The sequence below is a fragment of the Epinephelus lanceolatus genome, chromosome 22, assembly GCF_041903045.1.
Source record: "Epinephelus lanceolatus isolate andai-2023 chromosome 22, ASM4190304v1, whole genome shotgun sequence".
In the NCBI taxonomy this organism is placed as follows: domain Eukaryota; kingdom Metazoa; phylum Chordata; class Actinopteri; order Perciformes; family Serranidae; genus Epinephelus; species Epinephelus lanceolatus.
The window spans coordinates 6033789-6053127 of record NC_135755.1 but is presented as its reverse complement, the minus strand read 5'-3'; the positions used below and the strand labels follow the sequence as shown (position 1 = coordinate 6053127).

The 19339-nt window shown below is 40.7% G+C and overlaps 1 protein-coding gene across 7 annotated transcripts in view; it reads right to left on the bottom strand.

The window, feature by feature from the left end:
• Positions 1–19339, bottom strand: part of LOC144459617 (protein NLRC3-like) — a 38445-nt gene that overhangs the window by 12146 nt on the left and 6960 nt on the right. For 3 of the 7 annotated variants that reach the window (XM_078163850.1, XM_078163851.1, XM_078163852.1), the window contains 4 exons: positions 19155–19331; positions 16026–16199; positions 11955–12128; positions 10506–10673 (listed from right to left, as the gene is read on the bottom strand). The exons of 1 other annotated variant lie outside the window; for it this stretch is intronic. In XM_078163850.1, the coding sequence (XP_078019976.1) occupies positions 10661–10673; positions 11955–12128; positions 16026–16199; positions 19155–19331 (538 nt within the window). In that variant the 3' untranslated portion in view covers positions 10506–10660. Of the gene's footprint in view, positions 1–10505; positions 10674–11954; positions 12129–16025; positions 16200–19154; positions 19332–19339 lie in introns of those variants that run through there. 3 more of the 7 variants (XM_078163856.1, XM_078163853.1, XM_078163854.1) reach the window with 3 other exon arrangements.

Below are 19339 nucleotides of genomic sequence, written 5' to 3'. Positions count from 1 at the left end.
TCCTAGTAAATGTCCAGTCTATCAGGAATAAGATAGATGAGCTGGAAGTATGGGCCAAGCTCAAGAGGGAAATCAGGGAGACCTGTCTCCTTGCCTTCACTGAATCATGGCTCAGTGACTTGGACCGGGACGAGGACTTTTCACTCAGCAGGTTCGGAACCCCGATTCGTCTGGAGCGGTCTCCGGAGATTACCGGGAAAAGCCGAGGAGGAGGAGGAGTGTGTTTCTATGTCAACGAGAGGTATTGTAACACAGTGAAGGTCAGAGAAAGAATATACACAACTGATCTAGAACTTCAGAGAACTGTCAAGAGCTGGTCTGAAGACAGCATTTCCTCTCTTCAAGCATGCTTTGAGTGCACGGATTGGCAGTGTTTCTATGATGGCTGTGATGATATGAATGAACTATGTGACACTGTTTCATCAGTTTCTGTGTAGACTCTATAATTCCATCTAAAACTGCTGTCATGTACCCAAATAACAAACCCTGGGTGACTAAAGAACTCAAAGCTGTAATCAATAAGAAGAAGAAGATTTTTTACACTGGTGACCCTCTGGAGAAAAAAGCTGTCTCCAGAGAAGTGAGGGATGAAATAAGAAAAGCCAAAATTCAGTACAGGGGCAAAATAGAGGAACAGTACTGCAGCGGTGACCTTAGAGCCGCCTGGCAAGGGATAAAACACATGGCATCCATAAACCAGTACTCTGGTGAAACCAGGCAGCTCTCATTACTATTAGTGGTGTAAATGAGGCTGACCTGCCTAATGCTTTTAACTCCTTTTATTCCCGTTTTGAAAGGTCGGACTTTTTATGCAACATTTCGACATTGAGGATGTCTCTAAAACCTGAAAATGAAATTGTCATCTCAGAAGGAAAAGTTGCTTCTTTGTTCAAACAGGTGAACATCAGGAAGGTGGCTGGTCCTGACGCCATCTGTGGACGCACTTTGCGTCACTGTGCAGACCAACTCAGTGAGGCGTTCACAGTACTTTTTCAGATGTGTGCAGAGAGTGGTTACTTGCCCCAAATATGGAAAACATCCACTATTATTCCTGTTCCAAAGTCAAATCATCCAAGAGATCTTAATGACTTCAGACCAGTTGCACTGACATCTCTTGTGATGAAAAGCTTTGAAAAAATCTGAAAAGAAAAAGTGGTCTCCTTAATTGATGGCAGACTAGATCCACTGCAGTTTGCTTATCAAGCTGGTGAAGGTGTTGATGACGCAAAACTTTTCATTTTAGACAGAGCACTAGAGCACCTTGAAAAACCCAAATCCCGATTGCCGATTTTTCTTCCGCTTTTAATAAGATGCAGCCCCATATTTGAATTGAACGGCTAGCCTCTTATTTTATGCTCCCGGATCAGATCTTATTGTTGCTTTTAAACTTTTTAACAGACAGAGTGCAGCGTGTCTTCGTTAATCCAGCTAACAGACCTGAGTGTGCTCTGGAAGAAGTGTGTGGTCCAGAAAGTGAAATGCATTACAAAGCAGGGAGACCATGTCATGTCCAGTGGATTTAATTTAATGCCTTCAGGGTGGTGCTACTGTGCACCCCTGAGGAAGACAAATCGCTACTCAAACTCTTTTATCCCTTCAGTTATCAGGCTGATGAATGCCAATTTTAATGAGTAGCTTTGTGCTTTGTTGCTTTATTTATTTATTTATTCTCTATCCCATTTATTCATTCTTTTTTATCGATCGAATATTTGCACATGTACGAGGTATCACTGCTGGGAAACCATTAGTTCAACTGATCCACTGACAACTGAGAGTTGAGTGATAAAAGTTGTTTGTCTAATGAATGATTGTTGTAATTGTTTGTGCTTTTATTCATTGAACTGGGAGCTGTAAACTGAATTGTCCACATGGGATAAATAAAGTTTTCTGAACTAACCTGGACTATACTGTGTTCTATTTAACTGCATATTTTATTGTTATATTCTATTTTCAGTAGATAGCCAAATTTAAAGGACTCTGATCAGGGCCAAATAACTTGATCAGGACATCCCCGATGACTGAATAAAACAATACCTCATGTCATTATAAAAACAGTGTTGTGGTGTAGATTATCAGATAATAATAAAAACAGAATCATCTTCCGGTCAGTTTACAGTAGAAACAGTCTCTTACTTTGTGTCTGAGGGTCCAGCTTCATTACTGAAGGTTAGAGGATAACCTTTACTGCGGTCACTCTTCAATGACAGCTGACAGCTGGACACTGGAGACTCTGATCTGTCCCCGTCTGCCTCCAAATCATCCATCTTCCCAAATCTGAGAGAACTGTAACACACATACACAGTGTGATGAAGTCAGTAACTTCTTATTTATAGGACATGATTACATATTGGCTGGGTATTGTTATGACATACAGTAGGGGAGAGCGGGGTCAGTTGGGACACGTTTGTATTGACACTAAATAACCTTTGATTACTCACAGACTACTTGAACACTAATGAAAATAATTTGATCTCTGAACAGATACAGGCGTCTGCTAACTATTTATCAGGTTTTTAGAGCCCAACCCAAACGTGAAAGGCACAGTTTTGTTAAATGTACAATGAGTGCATTTTCCCAAAGTTCTGACTCCCTGGGACAGTTGGGACACTGTGTTCTGGGCTGGGCTTTAAATATATATAAGCTGGACTTACAGTTTACATCCATGTCAGTGAAAACATGGAAGCTTCACACACAGAAGATCTATACAATCAGCACAGTTTCAAGATCAGTGTCACCAACTCAGTCTCTGACCAAATGTCTCCCCTTCTGTTCCTGAGATATGACGTTTAATAATGACCAGAGAAGTGTTTTATGCAGAACATGATGATGTCACAGTGAAGTTGACCTTTGACCTTTTGGATGTTAAATGTCTTCAGGAAACTGTCAGACTTGACCGCAGCTTTTGTCAGTAGGCTCGTTGGAGATGAAGTGCGCCTCGTCTGGAGAGTAGACGAGATCAGAGCTGCAGCAGGAGGCGGTGACAAAAAGCTGTGGTCAAGTCTGACAGTTTCCTGACAGTTTCCAGCAGCCTTCAGTCTGTACAGGAAGTCACAGAAACACTCACATCCTGTCAGATATGATGGTGATTTATTCAAATATAATCAGACTCATATATCAGTTTGTTCTCAGTCTCCAGTTGTTTTAATTCTGATAGATTGATTTATTAAAATCTAACCAAAACTCAGTGTAACAAAGAGCAGGGAGAGCTGACTGTACACTCAACATCTTCCTATCCAACAAAACTGCGCCACAATCCCTCGGCAGAGTCCCCCTTTTCTCTCTCTGTGTCTATAAACTAGAGCTTTTCACTGTGACGCACATTCAAAGAGTTGACACAAGAGCGCGCCCGAAGCACCGGAGCGCGCAGATCCGTAGCTGCGCGCAGGCCTCGTGTTTAACAGGAAAAGCCTGGTTGTAAAAACAGCGTCAGATGATGGTGGTGGTAAAAGCAAGTGTGATGATGAAGCTGTGAAGATGTGGCACTGACCCAACCGACCCTACTCTCCCCTAGAACACACTAAACAATGAATAAACATCAACACTCACCGTGTCTCACACAACCTGTCTTCCTCTCACTGCTCTGTGCACTTTAAAATGGAGTCTGAACACACCACTGACTTTAGACTTTCACTTTCGCTCTTCCTCTCTGTTGGCACCTCCCCCCCTTTGACTCATGGGAAATTATTTATTGAGAGTAACACAGAGACTTGAGACTCTGCTGAGAGTTTCTGCTCTGCTTATTTTAGGGATTCTGTTGCTTTGCTTTCATCTTTAATAAACCAAATCTACCGGCACAGAAGCTCAATAATGTGCTGATGTGGACGGGGCCACTTTAAAGAATCACTATCAGTGTAAGTGTAGGTTATATCTGAATATTTGCTCTGCTTTACCTCACACATGAACCAATCGACTCTGCAGCAGAGCAGCAGCTCAGTGATCTGCTCAGTTAGATTTCTGTTTTTATCAGTGGAGTCTGGTGGCTTTGATATAATGGCTTCAGTTCCACATGTCTGTGTGACAGCAGGGTAAAGTGGTGAAAACACTCTAAATATAACGCACACTTAAACTGCTATAGATGTATTGTGAGCCTTTCAAGGTGGTTAAAAACTAATAACTGAGGCAGAGTTTGTTTAGCGCAGTCGGTTTGATTCATGGACGTGACACGAGGATTTTCTACCTGGAAGTTCTTGTAAATAAACCCTGTGATTGGGTCTGTGCTCAGAACATTCCTCTGGGTGCTCTCACTGTCATCTATAACATCTTTCCTAATTCACTGTCTGTGGAGCAGCTCCAGAAAACTGATACAGCATCGGGTCAGAATTTGGTGTCAACAACATGGAAGCATGGATCCATCCTGCCTTGTATCAACGCTTCAGGCTGCTGCTGGTGGTGTAATGGTGTGGGGGAGATTTTCTTAGTACCAACTGAGCATGGTTTAAACACCACAGCCTACCTGAGTATTGTTGCTGAGCGTGTCCATCCCTTTATGACCACAGTGTACCCATCTTCTGATGGCTACTTCCAGCAGGATAACGCACCATGTCACAAAGCTCACATCATCTCAAACATGACAATGAGTTCACTGTACTCCAATGGCCTCCACAGTCACCAGATCTCAGTCCAATAGAGCACCTTTGGGATGTGCTGGAACGGGAGATTCTCATCATGGATGTGCAGCCGACAAATCTGCAGCAACTGTGTGATGTCATCATGTCAATATGGACCAAAGTCTCTGAGGAATGTTTCCAGCTCCTTGTTGAGTCTATGACACCAAGAATTAAGGCAGCTCTGAAGGCAAGTGGCCGGTGTGTATATAGCTATGTAGATATGTGTGAATGTATTTGTACAGCATGATGTAGTTTGTCATAAGATCCCTGTAGTTCTGACTCACTATGCCGATGTTTATAGTATTTGCTTTTGTCTTGTTTCAGTGTTTTTACCGGTTTAAATCACCTGGTCCGTTTGTTTTGGAGAGGAAGAGACCTCTGTGGATAATATGGCTCACGGTAAAAACCTCATCAACAATGAACACTGAAGGAATTCTACCTGAGAGAAGTTTCAGCTGGTTGCAATCTGCAATCATCACTGCTATAGACGCATTTAAGTCTTTAACACTGAACCTTTAAGATTAAAACTCAAAGAAAAACTTCAAATGTCCTCACAAGTCTGTTGTGGTCTGGCTGTGTCACAGGACGCTGTGGAAGAAAATAAAACACAATGTGAATGGAACTGAAGTAATAAAACCAGCAAACAAACTGAGCCTGACAAACTCAAATTGATCATCAAAGAGTAAATGAATGTAGTCAGTGAACATTATTCCTCACTATGATAAGAACACCACTGAACTTGTAGCCACACGTGGCAGCAGCTGTCTGGAGGACGGTGTTTTTAGTTTAACATGAGCAAATCCTTTGTTCCTTTTTTCTCTGTGTGCTCACAATGTCCAAAAAAGCACAAAAGCAGAACATGTGAAGAGCGTCTGCACACTGCTCCCATTAACATATAGGTCTATTTCATAACATCAAGTGACGTTTCAAGTGTCAAACTCTTGAGACAAAGAATACACACACCTTCAAATACCTACGAGGCCAGGTCACCTGACTGCTCACCTGACTGCTCACCTGACTGCTCACCTGGTCCTGGTCTGGTGGGGAGTTATGAAGCACATGCACCCTCAGGTGTGGGGAGTCTGCTTCCTGGCGCCAGTAAGCCTGTAACAAACATTCAAATATTCAGTAATGCATTCATACAAGTCAAGTTTAGGAACTATCATCATTCATTTTTAGGCAACTGCATTTCAAATGTTGCCTCAAACTCACCTTTATCCACAACCTTGGTAAATTAATTCAGTATGAGAGTTACAATTCAAACATATGCAGTTTAATTATTTGGTGTGCTGCCTCTGATGGCCTTTGAACATGTAGGCTACAGTAGCTACAGGAAGTAGGAGGGACAGCACTTGTTATTAGCATTTAGCTCCACTAGATGGCGCCACAGAGCCATTAAACTGCAGCAGCATCTCAGACGCAGTTTTTCAACAGGTTGATAAACTGAACTACATCAACAGGGATCTTTATAACTATGTGACTACGGATTTTAATGCTGTGTGACGTTCAGAGCCAGCAGCTCTTCCTCATACTCTGACCAACAACAGGAAGTCGCCATCTTAAATACCCATGACGCCGACACAAGTCATGTGACATCATTAAATAAAAGTAAAGAATACATTATATATTACATGTATTCATCAATAACAGTCAGTTCATCAGAGATTACTAAAGAGATTGACACTAGAAGCATTTGTGTGCACAGTTTTAGGAGCTGTTTTTACATGTTTTGTATTTTCTAATTGCATTTTTAACATCATTTTGGTTGGAGGTCTAATGGTACATGTATGTATTTGTCCAAACTCTTTAGTTTTTCTATCTTCTTTGGTTTAGTGTGCCGGCAATAATGAAGCGTCACTATCATGTGATCCAAGTAATTACTGTTGAATTAGCCTAATACACTCCAATAAGGTCCACGTCTTAGCATGTGTGGAACGTAAGTAACAGAGACAAGAGAAAGTTCACAGGACAGAGAGTGGTGGATGGTGCAGACCGTGTTCATTTGAAGTTAGGTCAAGTTATTTCTCTGGAAACACAAACATTTTATGAGGGATGCATGATAATATGGGCACATCATCAGTACTGCTCCATATTGGCTTTAAAATGAACTATTTGAATCGGCCAACATGCTTTTTTATTTTGCACGATGAATGAATATCACATACGTTGAAGAGTACTGTATTTCATGTCTCCATCTGCTGGTGGGCCGTCACTATAAGAGCATGCATGTATAATATGATGTTAATTCCACCACAGAAGAGACTTGATGATCACTAAAATTAGCTGCTGAAGAGTGGATCGCTATCGGTTATCGGTCAAATGAGTTGTTACATAACAGCATATCCGATATTGGCAAAAAAATCCAATATCATGCATCGCTATCTTGAATGCATATACAAGGCTTCAGCCCTGCTAAAATATTCATGTTGTTTTACAGTTTTGATGCCTCCTCATGGGCGATAGCCGCGGCCAGAGGCATTATGTTTTTGGGTTGTCCTTCCAAACGTCTGTCTGTAACAGCGTGTGTCCGTCAGTCCCATCCTTGTGAACATAATATCTCAAGAATGCCTGAAGGGAGTGTCCTCAAATTTGGCACAAACGTCCACTTGGACTCAATAATTAAAGGGAAAGTTCCGTTTTTTACAACCTGGACCTTATTTCTGGCATTAAATACGGTTGTTTACTCACCCAGATAAGTTTGGTGTCATTTGGAGTCATTCGGAAGATATTTAGATCCGCAAGATCCGTACATCCATATAGTGGGAATGATCGGGGTACCGACAATGAGGCTCTAAGTAACACATTATCTTCCGCGAAACTCGTTCACTTCACCAATATGTTTTTATAAATCGCTAGAGTTGCTTGTCATCATCATCATCTGGGTCATTTATACTGACCTACTAACCTGGCAGGGGTCTGCCGAAATGTGACTGCCCCCTGTAACTCAGGAATGCAATGGGTGACATTCACAGTATTTTATGGATTAATACTAGAAGTCACCAGATGCAGGCACAGTTAATTTGGACAATGTCACCCCTTGTTTTCCTGAGTTACAGGGGGCAGTCACATTTTGGCAGGGGTCTGCCAAATTTTGGCAGGGGTCTGCCGAAATGTGACTGCCCCCTGTAACTCAGGAATACAATGGGTGACATTCACAGTATTTTATGGATTAATACTAGAAGTCACCAGATGCAGGCACAGTTAATTTGGTCAGTGTCACCCCTTGTATTCCTGAGTTACAGGGGGCAGTCACATTTTGGCAGGGGTCTGCCGAAATGTGACTGCACCCTGTAACTTAGGATTACTATCGTAATTACTATTGTGTGTATATCTGTACTCCTTGTCGTGGATCCTCCATGAAAAGCACTTTCTAATTTCTCATCATTCATTATGTGATTGCTATTTAATATGACATCAAAGCTCCCTGCATTCATTTCCTTATCCTCATTATAAAATCATTCAAACAGAAGTGGTTGAGCATTTAAATATAACTTTATTTGTAGGTTAAAGTGGTGTAAATTCACATTTCAAATCATGTTTTAACAGCAGCAGCAACAACAACAACAATAATAATAATAACAGTGGCAAGGGAAAACACCTACCCTCATCTCATAATTGTTTATTCAAAGAGTTCTAAGTTGTTGCTATGACAGATGGACAGACGTAACTACTAGACTATGAAAACATCAGGTTTCTACACAGGTATAACAGAAAGGTGGACAGAATGCACGGATGTGTTTGGCAATGACTGGTACCTATTTGTTATTGAACAATGTTTAATAAAGGAGAAGGTGGAAAGACATTCTTTTTGCCTACTTTATGTATTTGTAATGACGTATCCGCGCTGTTCTTTCTCTGTTACATATTCCATAGCCTCAATACTGTGGAGAGACAGTCTCTTGACTTACAGAACCTAAACAGACCAACACTGCCCCCTAGCAAACCTAATAAGTATTGATGCACGCTCCCGACGGTGGCAGTCGAATTTCGGCATGCAGTCTCTTTTCGGCACAACACCGGTGTCCACTATTTGGATGCGCGTCTCCCCCGTCTGCATTTCTTCGTCCTCTTCTGTCTGCTTTCCTGTGCTTGTATAAAAAAGAGGGATTGCTCGGTGGGATTTCAGAGTCCAGTGTGAAGTCACTCTCCACAGAGGAGTCGTTGTGGCTGTTTCAGATGTCTGGGATGAACACACACGTTTCTTGAACTCCCAATGGTAAATCTCGCTTCTCAAGTAATCCTCCGTGTCGCGTTTGTCCTTTTTCAGTTTGATGCTGAGTAGCTTCTCTTCGTATTTGCAGACAGTGTCCTTTATGGAGCGCTCAATGGAAGGAAGGAAGCCTCAGCGCCTTCCATATGGACAGCAGGGAACAAAATCCTTTTGGCATCTTCACAAGAGACTCAGACGTTGCTGCGCAGTTATATGTTAGTGTTGATCTCTTGAAAAGAGCTCGTGGTAAAGCGTGAGAAAAAAAGGAATACTTGGCACATCTGTTTCCAAACAGGTGCGTAGGAGAGGGACGAGAAGAATACAACTTGTAGAAAAGACTCCCGCACACTGTCTCACTTGCAAAAATAATTATTTCAATGCTGCAATGTTTCAGTGACTAGACCTTCATCAGGCAAACAGTTGTGTAACAAAGAGAAGCCATCTTAAGTAGGAGTGGCTGTGAGTTTGACATTAGTCACATGACCCACGTGCAGTGGAAAGGCTAAATACCAAACATCAATTAGTGTAACAATCAACATTATACATAGAAAAAGAGGAATAAAGAAGTCAAATTAAAAACTGCACAGTGACAATCTTAAACATAGCGCAAAAAGTTGAGATTAGATAGGTACGTTCTTGAGAATAAATGCTTAAGTCCTTATTGTTAACGTGCATTCTCTAAAAACATACATATCCAAATCTGGAAGGTACATTAAAAAATGAAGCTATAGGGGTTGTTTACATCAAGAATAAGCATCAACACACAAATAGGAAACTTGATAATAAATGCAACAAGGCCTCCACAATGTCACAGAGTAAAGATGACGTCAGACAATAGTCACATTACACTCCGCCCTACCAAGGCTGTATCCTATAAACTAAGTGGGTTCTGATCAAAACATCTGACTTCAGTGCTGTTAACCCTTTGTTGAACAGAGAGCGCCATCTAGTGGGCTCAGAAGATAAAGACAAAGCTTCATGAGGCTTCATTTGCTCATCACTACTTGTCGCCTACTTTACTTGAGTATTTCCATTTTCTGATACTTTATAGGCCACTTTTTACTCCACTACATCTCAGAGGGAAATATTGGACTTTTTACTCCACTATATTTATTTGATAACTTCACTTACTTTGTAGATTATTAATACAAAATACCATCAACTAATAAATGATATTATTATAGATTAAACTACGCAGCAGTTTATAAAGTCATTAAAATGAGCTCCATCTTTACCAGCTGCAACATTAAAGTGATGAACACATGAATGCATCAATAATTATAATCCATAATATAAATGGACCATTCTGCATAATGAGCACTTTAACTTTTGGTACTTTAAGTGTATTGTGATGCTGATACTTTTGTACTTTTACTCTAGTAACATTTTGAATAAAGAACCAGTAATGGAGTATTTTTATAGTGTGGATATACTATTTTCACTTACAGTAAAAGATGTGAATACTGTGACCACTGGAAATATGGAACAGTATTCTGATGATTTAATGCTAAAATGTGGGTGCACCGTCATGAAACCAAAAAATATAAAGTTCTTCCTTTTGGATTGGAACGTCAATTAATGTTTAAGGAGCATCAAATTATCTCCATCTACTGGTGACTAAAAGTAACTACAACAACACTGTGTTTTAAACACACAATAACAACAAAGTACAACAGTTGACAAAAGTCCTTTTGTAGTATTTATTTGAATCACCTCACTATTATACAGTATATATATACACACACACACACACACACAGACTCACTCACACACACACACACAGACACACAAACTGATGCTGCTGCTTCAACGTCTCTGGATCATCAGGACACAGCTGATCCTCTCATGACCACCAGCTGATGAGAGAAGAAGACAAGAGAAGTTATAAAGCAGCTGTCAGTCAGTGATGCAGCACATCCAGTATAAAGACCAGTAGGGACTTCCTGTTCAGAGCAGAGTGGAGCGGCTGTGTAGCGTAGTCGGCTTCCTTCCAGCTCTCATGTTAACGTGTTGGAGTGAACACACTGAGCTGGAAGCTCACAGATCTGCAGAGACTTTGGGCATCAAGTCTGTTTACTCTGCAGATTTCACTCAAGTACACAGTGGAAATAAACTGCTGAGAGTCCTGAACGCATCATGGCTGCACAAACAGAGGGATTCACTTTAATGATGGATTTACTGAGTCTGTTAGAACAAATGACTGATGGACAGATATATCATGTTAAATGTTCTACATGTTCATCCAAAGACTGAACAGCAACACATCAGCTGTGATTACTGGACTTCAGCAGAGGTTCTGCTCTGTATAAAGAACACATGGTTACTAAATGTAATGATGGTTCTATAAAATAAGAGCCAGTGATTTGTAGGCTTCAGTCAGACTGATCTCAGAGCTGTGACAAAGATGAAGACAACAAACACTTTAAAGAGGACATATTATGCTCATTAACAGCTTTATATTTGGATTCTGGGTTTCTACTACAACCTGTTTACATGCTTTAATGTTCAAACTACAATTACTGCCTCATAGTTGTATGCCTTATAAAGAAATCTTAGCTTCAGTAGAAAAAGCCGTTGAACACAGGGTATTCACAACAGTCTGAAGTCTGAGGTTTTTGTTCACAGGGATGACTTTTACATACATTTACCTCATTATCTGAAACTTTGGCCACATTTAATACCAACATCCTTCATTGTAACACTATAGGCTATATAAAACACACACACACACACGTGCACACACACACACACACACACAGGAAATCATAACAGGTCCCCTGTTATCAAGGTCAGATTGATGGTGTGACAGTTTGATGAAGGAGGACAGCTGTCTCTATACATGTTGTGATGCTGTCAGCTGTAATCCAGCTTCACTTCTTGTAGACATGAACACAACAACAGTCGTCTTCACATCAGCTTAAATACATGATCTCAACAAGCTTCTTTCTGATCTGATTGGCTGACTGTTCTCTCTGTCTGTCTCTCTGTCCTCTCCTGAAGACTGTCACCATTCCCCTCTTTGAGCCACTGAGAAGGTCTGAGGTTTACAGGAAGTATTGGATCTTTGATCTGATACTAACTGTGTTTAATATAATACTGCAGAAACCAGCATGGACCCACTCCAACCGTCTACTGACCTCAGAGTCTCCAGTTTACAGTGTGGACTCTCCTTCAGATCACACAGCAGCTTCACATCTGAATCCTGCAGGTTGTTGTAGCTCAGGTCCAGCTCTCTCAGATGGGAGGGGTTGGACTTCAGAGCTGAGGCCAGAGAAACACAGCTGATCTCTGACAAACTGCAGTCCCACAGTCTGAATAAAGAATAAATGATGTAGATAAAAATAATTAATAAATCAATCAGATGTGTTCAGGTGTTAAATGTGTAGCTCAACATTACTATGTCCTGATCAATGAGCTTTGCCCTAAACTGAGTAGAGTGACTTTGTCATTGTGTTATTGTGCTGATCCCAACAGGATGCAGGTTAAAGACTGGAAAATACAAAAAGTGAAAAACAGCTCTCATGAATATCATTGACAACGTGCTGCTACTTCAATAAAGATGTAGTGACTTCACCTCTTAAACTCTGCCAGCTCCACCAGTGGCTCCATCATCACTAACTCATGTTGTGCAGCCAAACACAAATCACTTATTTAAAGAATCATGAAGGTAAATTTAAGTTGAAATCAAGTGTTAAAGCAGGGCTGTTCAATTACAAATTCAACTGGGCCGGATTTTAAACCAGAAAATGTTGATGGGCCAGACATTTTCAGCAGCAGGCAACCTATTGGAAACTTTTTTGTTTTAGCTATTGGTGATGACACATTTCTAAACAGGTGCAAATTACTGTAGTAAAAGTAGCAATGTTTTTAGTGTCACATTTGAAACCCAAATAAAATGTTAGTCACACAATATCAACACACACACACACACACACACACACACACACTTCCTGACGTTTACCTTTAAGGTCAAGTGTTCATGAAAATACACAGGATATAGTTTTATACAGTCTATGGCAGCAACAGTCATGTTTACAACAACAAAGTCACTATATAAACTCAATAATATCTCACTGGAAACAAACCTAACATGTCAATAAAATAAATATTACTCATGACATCACAACACTGAGTTACGTCATTCATCCTGCTCTCTGTCCCACCTCTACTGAGGACACTCACTGTCCACAGGTAGGCTGTCTCAGGTACATTTTAAGATAAGTGACAAACTAAGTTTAACAGACTACATACAGACAGCTTTCATTTTAGTTTGCTTTAACTATTTGCTATTGGTCCCACTAGTGTGATGTGCTTGTGTAAAATGTGATTGTAAACCATAACGGCGGTGAATGAGGAACAGAGCAGATTGAAATGTCTTTCTACATGCTGAACACGTGTATTGATAAAGCACTGGCTTTTTACTGCTCAAGGTTTTATTGAGTCTGCAGCATGATGATACATGAAACCAAAACTTTACAAAGTAACGTGAAAGAGACGATAACAGCGGAGCTTATTAGTACTACAGTCTTGATTCATTTTGCCCCGGGCTGTTTAATACAGAGTCTCCACACCAATCCCTACCCAGCCACTCTGAGGTTGCTTCTGGTCCTGATATAGCCTGCAGGCCGCCAACTGAATAGGCCTGCTTTAAAGGTTAGGAGTGAATTTTCAACTCAGTTTTTCTACTTAAATTAAAGTTATACTATGCAGGATTGTTGCTTACAGTTTGTAAACACACTTGCCAGTGAGAGTGAAAGTAAAAGCCAACCCCAGATTCATTCTTGTTTGGCATTTCTTCTCACTATATTTGTGTTTTCAGGTGTTGTATCTCTTTGATTCCTGCTGCTTACAGTCTGGCATCTGGTCCCCACCTTTTCATAAAGCCCTGACCTCACCTAACACAGGCAGAGGGCAGAGTCTCTGCAGATAAATACACCACCACACACTGAGAGTGGCTCATAAGCAAGGGCGGACTGGCCATCGGGAGTACCGGGAGATTTCCCAGGGGGCCGCTGGGTCAGTGTGGGCCGGTACAGCCGGAGGAAAAAAAAACAAAAAAACTTTAGGCGCAGTTGGGCTGGCCTTTAATATGATAACCAATGTTGAAGTTTCTCTAGTAGTGTTTGGCTCATCATCTTTGGCCCATGTGGGTGTGTCACACCCCTTTCACCTCGTCGTTGAGCTGTTGGCCAATCACAGCCGAGGGCTGAGGGCCACAGGCTGTCCCATCCTCCTTCTGCATCAATCAATCAATCAATCAATCAATCAATCACGCAGAAGTCATGGAGAAGAAAAACATGGAGAAGAAGCACAAGGGAGGCGTGGACAAGATTAGGAAAAAAAAGAGACAGGCATTGCTGCTGACAACCCTGTTTTCTGCTGCTGGACCATCCTCTGCAGCATCAGCAGCAGCACCTGTGGCGGCAGCTCTGGCGTGTGACCAGGTGGGAGACGCAACTCAGGTAAGGCGGCTGTAATGTGATCATTTTTTTGCTAGCTTGCTAACTTTTAGCACAGCGCATGTAGTTTGCTTTTTGCTGTTAGAACGTCATTACTGTGTACAGACTAGAGCCAGACAGGGCTCAGTGGCATTAGTCAACATGGTTAAGTAGTTAATAAAGTAACGTTAGTAACATCTGATCTATCATTATCTCTTGTGTATTCCCCTTAAAGCTGCTGAGGTAAATGCAGCTCTGCTGTCTTAATTACTTTGCTAATTCATCAACATTAAAATGTCATTTTTTCCTTTTTGTGTGTTGGACAATATATAGAAATTGAGACAGTCTAGTACATGCACTGCGAAGGGAAAAATGTAATGTATTGTTCTTAGTGTATTATTCGCAGTCAGATTATAAAACTTAAGCTGTACTTTTTCACTATTTAAGAGCATTTGATTGTGCTTATCTGAGGCACCATCTATAGGTTAATGTGTTCAACATTTTTCTATAGAACATAAATGAAATTGAAATATTCTGACAGTAATGTTCCTGCATATTTAAAATATTAAATATCAAACAACATGATGTAGCAAAATGTTCCTCAATACATGGAAGTGAATTTTGACATTTCAAGTACATTTACTATATGTTAACAGTTAGTAGGGCTACAGAATAATATGTTCACTCAAGCCTACATAAAATAAACTTAATGCTCACTCAGATTATGTGTTCTGTTAGTGTATACTTTTCAACATCTTCTCCTTTCACAACACTTGGAATGTTTTGGATGAATTAAAGCCTCTTTCTTTTAGAAGTATTCAGAAGAGACCATCACAGCCTTTTACTAACCTTTACTAAAACTGGTTTAGGGAGGGACCATTGTGTACTCGGGAATGATACACATATATTACATTACATTACACAGTGCACTTTTTCACCTGTGTTTACTTATCAATCAAAACACTTTTTTTCCATTACCTATATTACAGTTTATTGTAATGCAGCTTTTTTGTCACCTCTTCTTTTGGGAATTCCCCAAAACTTCAACCTAATGTCTCTCTTCACATCTCCTGCCAAGCTGAGTCACCATCCCCACAGAAGAACTGTGGCAGGGAGGGAGAGGAGAGCAGCCTGGTCGTACTAGTCCAGGTAAAGCCACATTCATACTGTAATGTAACACTGTAACTGTAACATAAATAATTTCCCCTCAGGGATCAATGAAGTATTTCTGATTCTGATTCTGATTCTGATACATAGCATTTTTTAATTCATCTAGAGTAATGAATTAAACATTCATTAAAAAGTGCTTAACACCATAATAGTGTACTACTATTAAATTCTACCATTTTAACATTTCACTGATAGTGTTGTTTAGGTGCTTTACTAACATAAACAATCTCTTATCTAGACTGAAGATGATCATGCATCCACCGCCAGCATCCCCGCCCCGATCCCTGGAGAGTGGACCGGTCAGGTACCAAATTCCCAGGCTGCTTTGTTGCCCCAGTCCGCCCCTGCTCATAAGTGATGATTGAGAGGGATTATTTCTGTATGAGTCTATACACTGTTTTTAAGGAAGATCCTGCAGAGTTTATCTTTAAGGTTTTAGCTCCACATTGCTCTGCCACAGTCAATGGATTAAACCACTGAACAAGACAAATAGACTTCACTGTGGATCAGTATAATATCAGCCTGATGTCTGCAGTTTAGTGTCAACACAACTTTCACAGCATAATAATCTCAGCACAGGAGTAAAAAATGGTGTCTGACCTCAGAGTCTCCAGTTTACAGTGTGGACTCTCCAGAAAATCACACAGCAGCTTCACTCCTGAATCCTGCAGCTTGTTGTCACTCAGGTCCAGCTCTCTCAGATGGGAGGGGTTGGACTTCAGAGCTGAGGCCAGAGAAACACAGCTGATCTTTGACAAACTGCAACGACTCAGTCTGAAGAAAGAATAAATGATGTTGATAAAAATCATTAATAAAACAATCAGATGTGTTCAGGTGTTAAATGTGTAGCTCAACATTACTATGTCCTGATCAATGAGCTTTGCCCTAAACTGAGTAGAGTGACTTTGTCATTGTGTTATTGTGGATCATCATGATGTCAGCCTTCTACAGACATCATCCAAATGTCACCACAAAATTCATTCACCTATTCATATCAACACAGATTAACAACATGCTGCTGATCTCAGTCAAGTCTGTATTTAGAGGATCAATATCAAATCAGACACGTTGGACTAAAAACTGTTCATTCATTCATTTCTTACATGACCTTCATACTGTATTTGTATATGGAATAAAAAGGAGAGGGACACATTTGTTCAAGTTTGTTCAACAGCCACATGCACATTAAAAGAGTTATTGGTGGCAGTAAATATTCCTCCTGTCCATACTGAGTGTGAAGTGGTCTCTTCTTAACTCAGCTACACTGTAAGAAATGTCTTCATCAGTTCAGATGAAACTAATATGAAGCTTCAGCAGTCTGAGTTATCCAAATCAAGAGGGTGTGGACCGAAGTTACAGACTGTTTAGCCCCAAACTCCCTCTTTGAGTTACTGTTCCTCCTCTGCAGCTCAACAAGAAAAACACTGTCAAACACTAAATACTGACTGTAACTCAGACGTCTGAAGCCTCATATTAGTTTAAACTGAACTTTGACACAGAACAAGACTGTGGATTTTGTCCTCCATCTGGTAACACTGGAGTCAGGTTATAAAGGGACTGCTTCACAGACAGTATGGTCAGAAGGAATGATTACAGACATCAACTACAAAGTGCACTCAGTAGAGTGCAGACCTCTGCCAGGCGACTGCATTACAGCTGTGACTCTAGACAACAACACATGCTGCTCAGCTGTGACCGCTGGAGTTGTCCCTCCTGACTTCCTTACAGTCAAAATGGCGGCTAAGATAACAAAACGTCTGAGATGCTTGCTGTCTACACAGGGCTTTCAACAGATGACATTAACATAGGACATATCAAAGTGCTTGACTTATATATAACATTTACTAAAGTGCTGGACGTAATCTTCAGAGTCTGTTATAATAAAATGTATGCCTCTGTGCACCAGTCAAGTTTCTCATTACATCCATGTCTGTAAAAACATGGATGCTTCACATCCATTGTCCCCCGACAGCACAGAAGATCTATACAATCAACATCATTTCAAGGTGGACACCCAAGATCAGTGTCACCAACTCAGTCTCTGACCAAATGTCTCCCCTTCTGTTCCTGAGATATGACGTTTAATAATGACCAGAGAAGTGTTTTATGCAGAACATGATGATTTCACAGTGAAGTTGACCTTTGACCTTTTGAATATAAAATGTCATCATTCATTATTTTATCCTGTTAGACATTAGTGTGAAGATTTGTCATAATTAGCGTATGAATTCTTGAGTTATGGCCAAACACATATGTTGTGAGGTCACAGTGACCTTGACCTTTAATCTTTGACCACCAAAATCTAATAATTTGATCTTTGAGTCCAGGTGGACGTTTGTGCCAAATTGGAAGAAATTCCCTTGAGGCATTCTTGAGATACCACTTTCACTAAAATGGGACGGACAGACGGACGGACGACCTGAAAACATAATGTCTCCAGTCACGGCTATCTCCGGCACAGAGGCATAAAACATAGAATGGAAAGTTTCAGCTTTAGAATAAATAACACACACTGACCATTATATGACGCTTGTCTTGAGTTATGCGGCTGTAAAACAGTGGACGTGTCATTTCCTATAAATTCTTCACAATAAAAGTCCCATGTTGTTTTGTTATTTTAGCTTTGTTTAGCTTTTATTGTGAAGCAGCCAAAGCAGAAAATATTGGCTTTTCATCTGCAGTGACTTCATACGAATCTTATCCGTCTGACAGCGAACATGAAACGGTAAAATAAGGCAGATATCTGAAAGTACAAACAGCAACGCAGGAGAGAAACTAAACTTCAAACCACAGAGATTCAGTTCAAAGATACAAAACTTGTGAACACACAGACACTTTGAAAACTCTGGGCTGCTGCACAGACACCAGTTGAGCCTCAACACACGCTTGTTGGAGGGGGCGGAGCCTGTCAGCTTCAGCTCCACTAGTTTGGAGTCCACATGTGTCTGTCTTTGCTTTTAGGTGGATTACAATAAGAAATGACACGTTTGGAAGATTTTATTCCACTTACAGTGATGTAACCAGAGGCTGTTAACTCAAGTAACGTCACCTGTGTGGGTCGAGGAGGAGGGAGAGAAACGCAGCCCAGCGACAGGAAAACACAGTAAAGACTCTCACACTGAGCTCAAATCAAAGCAGTGCACATAAACAAGGTCAATAACATCAATAAAATATTTGCTTTCTTTCAGGGGGGTGGGGGATCCCACTGATAGAGGAAACACTTGATAGCAACTGGGATTGTTCCACAGCACATCAGTCAACACATGGATGCATAGGGAAACAGGAGCCAGTGAATGCTTGTCATTTACAAATGAGATCACATAGACGTATGAATCCAGATCATTAATGGTGCAGTCCTAATGGGCGTGTGAGTGTGAAAGAATATCAACCTGTCCTTAAAGTCCAAGATGTTTCCAGTGCAGACTATTTATTTGCTTATTGTTGCAGTCTAAAGGTCTGTGACTTCAAATGATTATGTGACGTTAACATGAAAACAAAGAAACCTCAGAACCTCAGGAATCTTAAATTCTCTTTGGATAAATCTCAAACTTGATGGTGTCTAAATGTTCTAAATCATCATTTCTCTGCCTTTCATAACCAACTGTTCAGCCATTTGGAAAGACACAACATTTCTGAAAACACTGAAAGCTTTATAACCTCAGTCAAGGATTTATATTATATATATCCAAAAACAAACAAACAAACACCTACATAAGCAAGTGAACTGACCTCAGAGTCTCCAGTCTACAGTTTGGACTCTCCAGTCCAGCACACAGCTGCTTCACTCCTGAATCCTGCAGGTCGTAGTTGTCACTCAGGTCCAGCTCTCTCAGATGGGAGGGGTTGGACTTCAGAGCTGAGGCCACGACTTCACAGTGAGTCTCTGAGAGTTCACACCCAATAAATCTGACATG